Below are 4,353 nucleotides of genomic sequence, written 5' to 3' on the forward strand. Positions count from 1 at the left end.
GAAAGAAAGAAAGAAAGAAAGAAAGAAAGAAAGAAAGAAAGAAAGAATAAAATAGGGAACAAGGTAATAAGAAAGAAAGAAAGAAAGAAAGAAAGAAAGAAGAAGGTCCTGTCTTGTGTCCCTCGGTGGTCTCGGGTCTTGTGCTGCAGTGTGTGTTTGCACAGGAGCGTGTCTGAGCCTCCTGCGCTCTGATTGGCTCGTTCGGACACGAGTCGCTGTGACTGGCTGCTGAGCGCGGAGCTGTAAAAAGAAGGCGAGCCGCGCGGATCGTCTCAGTCAGTCAGTCAGTCAGTCAGCACATCTGTCCACACGAGCCGGACCACATCTGCTGCTGCTGACACTGAAGCCCGCAGCTGCTCGGAGCGACTCGGGACATTTGACTACACGCTGCCTTCCTCTGGACGGAGGCTGCCCCGTCAGAAGTGAGTGCTCACCACTTTCTTTTACACGCTGTCGTGATTTCTTACCGAGTGGACGTGTGTGAGCTGTTTTACTAAAAAAACTGCCCCATCGTGTTTCTTGCAGGATCTTGTGAAGTGTGACAGACGAGAGGAAAAGACATGGTGAGTTCATCTCTTTTATACTTTCTACACTTTTTCTTTTGTTTTCTTGAACAAAACCAAGAGACGTTGAGGAACAAAAAAGAGAAGTGGCTTAAACAACATTCACTAAAATGGGAATAGGAGATCTGCCACTGCAGCAGACGGCTGATCGGTCAGTGATGCTCAGATGCCTCAGTACAGTAAAAAGTCACTCTGTTCTGCAGCATATGGATATGCATGAGCAGCTTGTTGTTTTCACTATTATTGAATATCACATTGCTTTGATTAAATATGACATCACAGTTCGACCCCTCCTGCTCTGTTGGTCCACATCCTTCGGGTACTTTCCGAAGTTCTTGCAACATCTCGTAGAGTTCTGATGAGACCCGAGCGGCTGCAGGAGGTCCTGCAGCAGGAGTCAGACGCTCTCACGGACAGTGTGGAGTCACTCGCAGGCTCAGAGGTCAGCGAGCGGTGGGCAGGAGTGTGTAGTTAGGTCGGCCCGTTGTTGGATGTGACCTCTATGGCCGCGTTCTGACCTGCATCCTGTGATTCTCCTCCAATGGTTTTGCTTGTGGGTTCTTATTTCGTCGCACTCAGCTGGAGGATAATACGAGTTAAACGCAGCAATCAAAATAAAGGGAAAACAGTCCTTGTATTTAATGCGTGGGTTGGAGTGTGTTCCAGGGGGCCTCATCTCGTCTTTGTTCCTTTGGCATTACATCTACTCTTAAACTCTCACACACACACACCGTCACATGATCTCCCTCTCCCTGTTTGAGTTTGAGAGTGAGCCACCGCTGCTCACTGGCTGGTTCCGACCAATCAGCTCGGTGAGTCAGACAGGAAGCGGCAGTATTATATTCCTCAGTGTGTCACTGGTAGATTTCATAGGCAGGCATGCTGCACCCTTAAAGAGGCAGGACCCCTGTAGCTATATAAAGACCCAGCAGGGCCCGGTCACTCCCCTGATACACTGCAGATGTTTCACTTCTGCACCGGTGCTCAGATAAATAGTTGACGTTGGACGTGAGTGCGGCGCTCGCTGTAATAACACCTGTCTGGCCGCTCAGTTGAATCACGCCTGAGTCAAGGAAATGAGGGCGTTCACCGCCGTCGTCGCTGGCGTGGCCGCGCAAATTAACGGACAGATTGATTCGCTTTGTGTTGAAATCTTCCATCCTATTGAATAAGCTTGTTTGATCAGCAGGTCCGCTGGCCTTCAGGATTACAATAAGAGGTGTTCCGTCGTACTGCCTTGCAAGCCTGAGCATGCCCGCGACGCATCACGATACTCTGCGCTCGCCTCGTGTTATTATTAGAGCTGCTCTGCTGTACCTCATCAGAGTGGCTTTTGAACCTCCAGATCCATTTGCTTACTCTTTGATTTGCTGACGACTTTGATCCGACCCCTCTCTCTTTTGTCTCCTCAGCTCTGCCTACATGACTCAAGCGACTGCCTACGGGAGCAGATGCAGTACATGATGAGGTCACTGCAGGACCTGAAACAACTGCGGAAAGCTTGCCCTGCGGTCAGACGCCCCCTCGCCCCCATCAGCACCCAACTCCCGGCCATGGTGCGCCACTCGGCGGTTGCACGTGCGTGTCAGCAGCGAGCCCTGCAGCGGGAGCAGCGCACGCGCCTGCGTATGTCAGACGCCAGCACGGCCAGTACCTACGACTCGGCCTGCTGCCTGGCGAGCCCTCTGGAGGAGGAGGACGAGGACACGATCAGCCGGCTGGGCCTGAGCCTCAGACTGGGCCTGGGCTCTCCCTGCAGTCAGAAAAGTCTGGAGTTCGATTCAGGCTACTCCGAGGCGTCGTGGCAGGACGACGCGGTGGTGCTCAGGAGGACGAGGAACGTGCGGGTGTCGTCTTCTGCATGCCTCCGCACAAACAGAGCACCCAGCGGACGCGTTCGACCCAAATCCACCTCCGACGCCTGCCTGGAGAGGTGGACGACGTTTGAGGTGGGCGACCCAGAGGACTGGACGAACTCTTTACTGACCAGAGGACGCAACCGCCAGCCTCTGGTTCTGGGGGACAACAGCTTTGCAGACCTCATACAGAACTGGATGGACTTGCCAGAGTGTCCCGAGCCCACCGAGTCGAAGCCAAACCCGAATCGCAGACCGGGACGAGGTTTCTTTGTCAACATGAGGAGGAGACTTGCTGGTTTTTCTAAGAGCGTGGAGGACAGGGTGAAGATGAGATCCGCGGACTCTTCTCACGTCAACAGAGCTGCAAATGCTCCAAAGCGGCTGTCCTGCCCGGTCGTGGCGTCGCAGGCCAAAGTCCCTTTTTTCCACCAGTCCCACATGGGCATCAACCAGCTGGACTCGGACTTTTACCAGTTTGCAGCTCTCATGAAATCAGGCAGCCGACAGCCAATAATCTGCAAAGATATCATCGGCTACATCTGACTTGTACAGACTGGACAATCCTCAGAGTCACTTTATTTTGATATGAATGTTTCTTTTTTCACCTTTTATATGCTGTGACTAATAAAAGTTTCTCATAATTTAAACTCTACTTACTCTTGTTTATCGTGCCCGGGTCTTGCATTTGACACAGGATATGTGGCCGGTTTATTTAATTCTGAGTTCCCAGAATACATTTTTTACTCGAATGAAGCTTCCGTCCGAGTCATCTGAGTTTCATTACAGCTCATTAAGGTCAGACAGCTGCCGGATTAGTTAAAAGAGGCCTTTACTGTCTGTGTAGGTTCATTTGTTTTCATTAGGAATGCAATACCCTGGACGTGCGCGGCGGAGTGCGTAGCCGCGCCGTTCAGTGTTAAGAAATTAAGACGAATTGGAAACACGATGATACCTCGCGTGCAGACTTCCAGGATTAACAAGGGCTTCCGAGTTTGTGAAGTCTTGTTTTTAGGGACTCGCTGTACTCTGTTCTTGCTCAACGAAAAGTCGTAGCCTTCGGAGAGGCTTTAACCAGGACGACTAAGCTATTTACAGGCCAGAAGCAGGGGCTGTATCAACACAGCGCTGTGTGCACGATGAGGTAATCCCCATGTGTCCACGCAGACCGAGGTGAGGAGAGGCGAAGCAGCTGGTTGCAGATGGAGCTGAGGTTTACTCTCCCCGCTTGCTTCATGAAGCACAACAGCCCCCCCCCCAACCGCCTCATTTAACTCACTGTGGCCACACGGGTGGTGCCGACTCATCACTGGTTAATGGTTCTATTAGTTCTGAGGAGGGCAGATACAAAAGGGCGACACACGTGGCGAGATAAGCCCATGAGCACTTCACCTTTGCCTTCACGCGTTCGCTTTGTTCATCAATTCAGAGGAGAAATAATAGCGGCGGACGTGATAAAGATAAAGAATTCCCCCAAAAGAGATTTCCCATGCTCCCCCGCTGCAGCCCGCCTCACCAATCATGCCTCGTGTCGCGGCCTAAGAAAGAGAGATGGCTCTCACTGTGGGTGCCTCCCGGTGGAACGTCGCTGCGACACACTGCCGAGCACTCGGCCGGGAGGAGGTGATGAACTCTTATCAGCTCTAACAGTCACACTGCAGTGGCAGCTTGCAAAAGTGTGTGAGCAGCCACGAGGGGGAAAAAACAGAAAATTCCCTGCAAGGAAGAACTTGGAACAAAATACGGCGAGCGCTTCTAAGGTTTTCCTGGCTCTGATTTCCCTTATTAGCACACGCTGGTTCCCGGCGGCTTGTAGTTGGATAAGTGCATCGATACATCACCTTCCCCAGCGCTGACGGAGAGTCGCTCGGGGAGAGGGGATGAGAGGAGAAGAGAGAGGAAGCAACCAGTCCAACCCATTACTCAACCTTCGA

General features: G+C 51.9%; 1 protein-coding gene across 1 annotated transcript; it reads left to right on the forward strand.

Moving 5' to 3' along the window:
- Window positions 1-225: 225 nt before the first annotated feature.
- On the forward strand, window positions 226-3,063 carry LOC119021265 (PAK4-inhibitor inka1-like). Its single transcript, XM_037101448.1, has 3 exons — window positions 226-422; window positions 526-563; window positions 1,976-3,063. The coding sequence occupies exons 2-3, from the start codon at window positions 561-563 to the stop codon at window positions 2,963-2,965; spliced, it is 993 nt and encodes a 330-aa protein (XP_036957343.1). The 5' UTR covers window positions 226-422; window positions 526-560; the 3' UTR covers window positions 2,966-3,063.
- Window positions 3,064-4,353: the final 1,290 nt, after the last annotated feature.

This window comes from Acanthopagrus latus, chromosome 6 (assembly GCF_904848185.1).
Source record: "Acanthopagrus latus isolate v.2019 chromosome 6, fAcaLat1.1, whole genome shotgun sequence".
Classification (NCBI taxonomy): Eukaryota; Metazoa; Chordata; class Actinopteri; order Spariformes; family Sparidae; genus Acanthopagrus; species Acanthopagrus latus.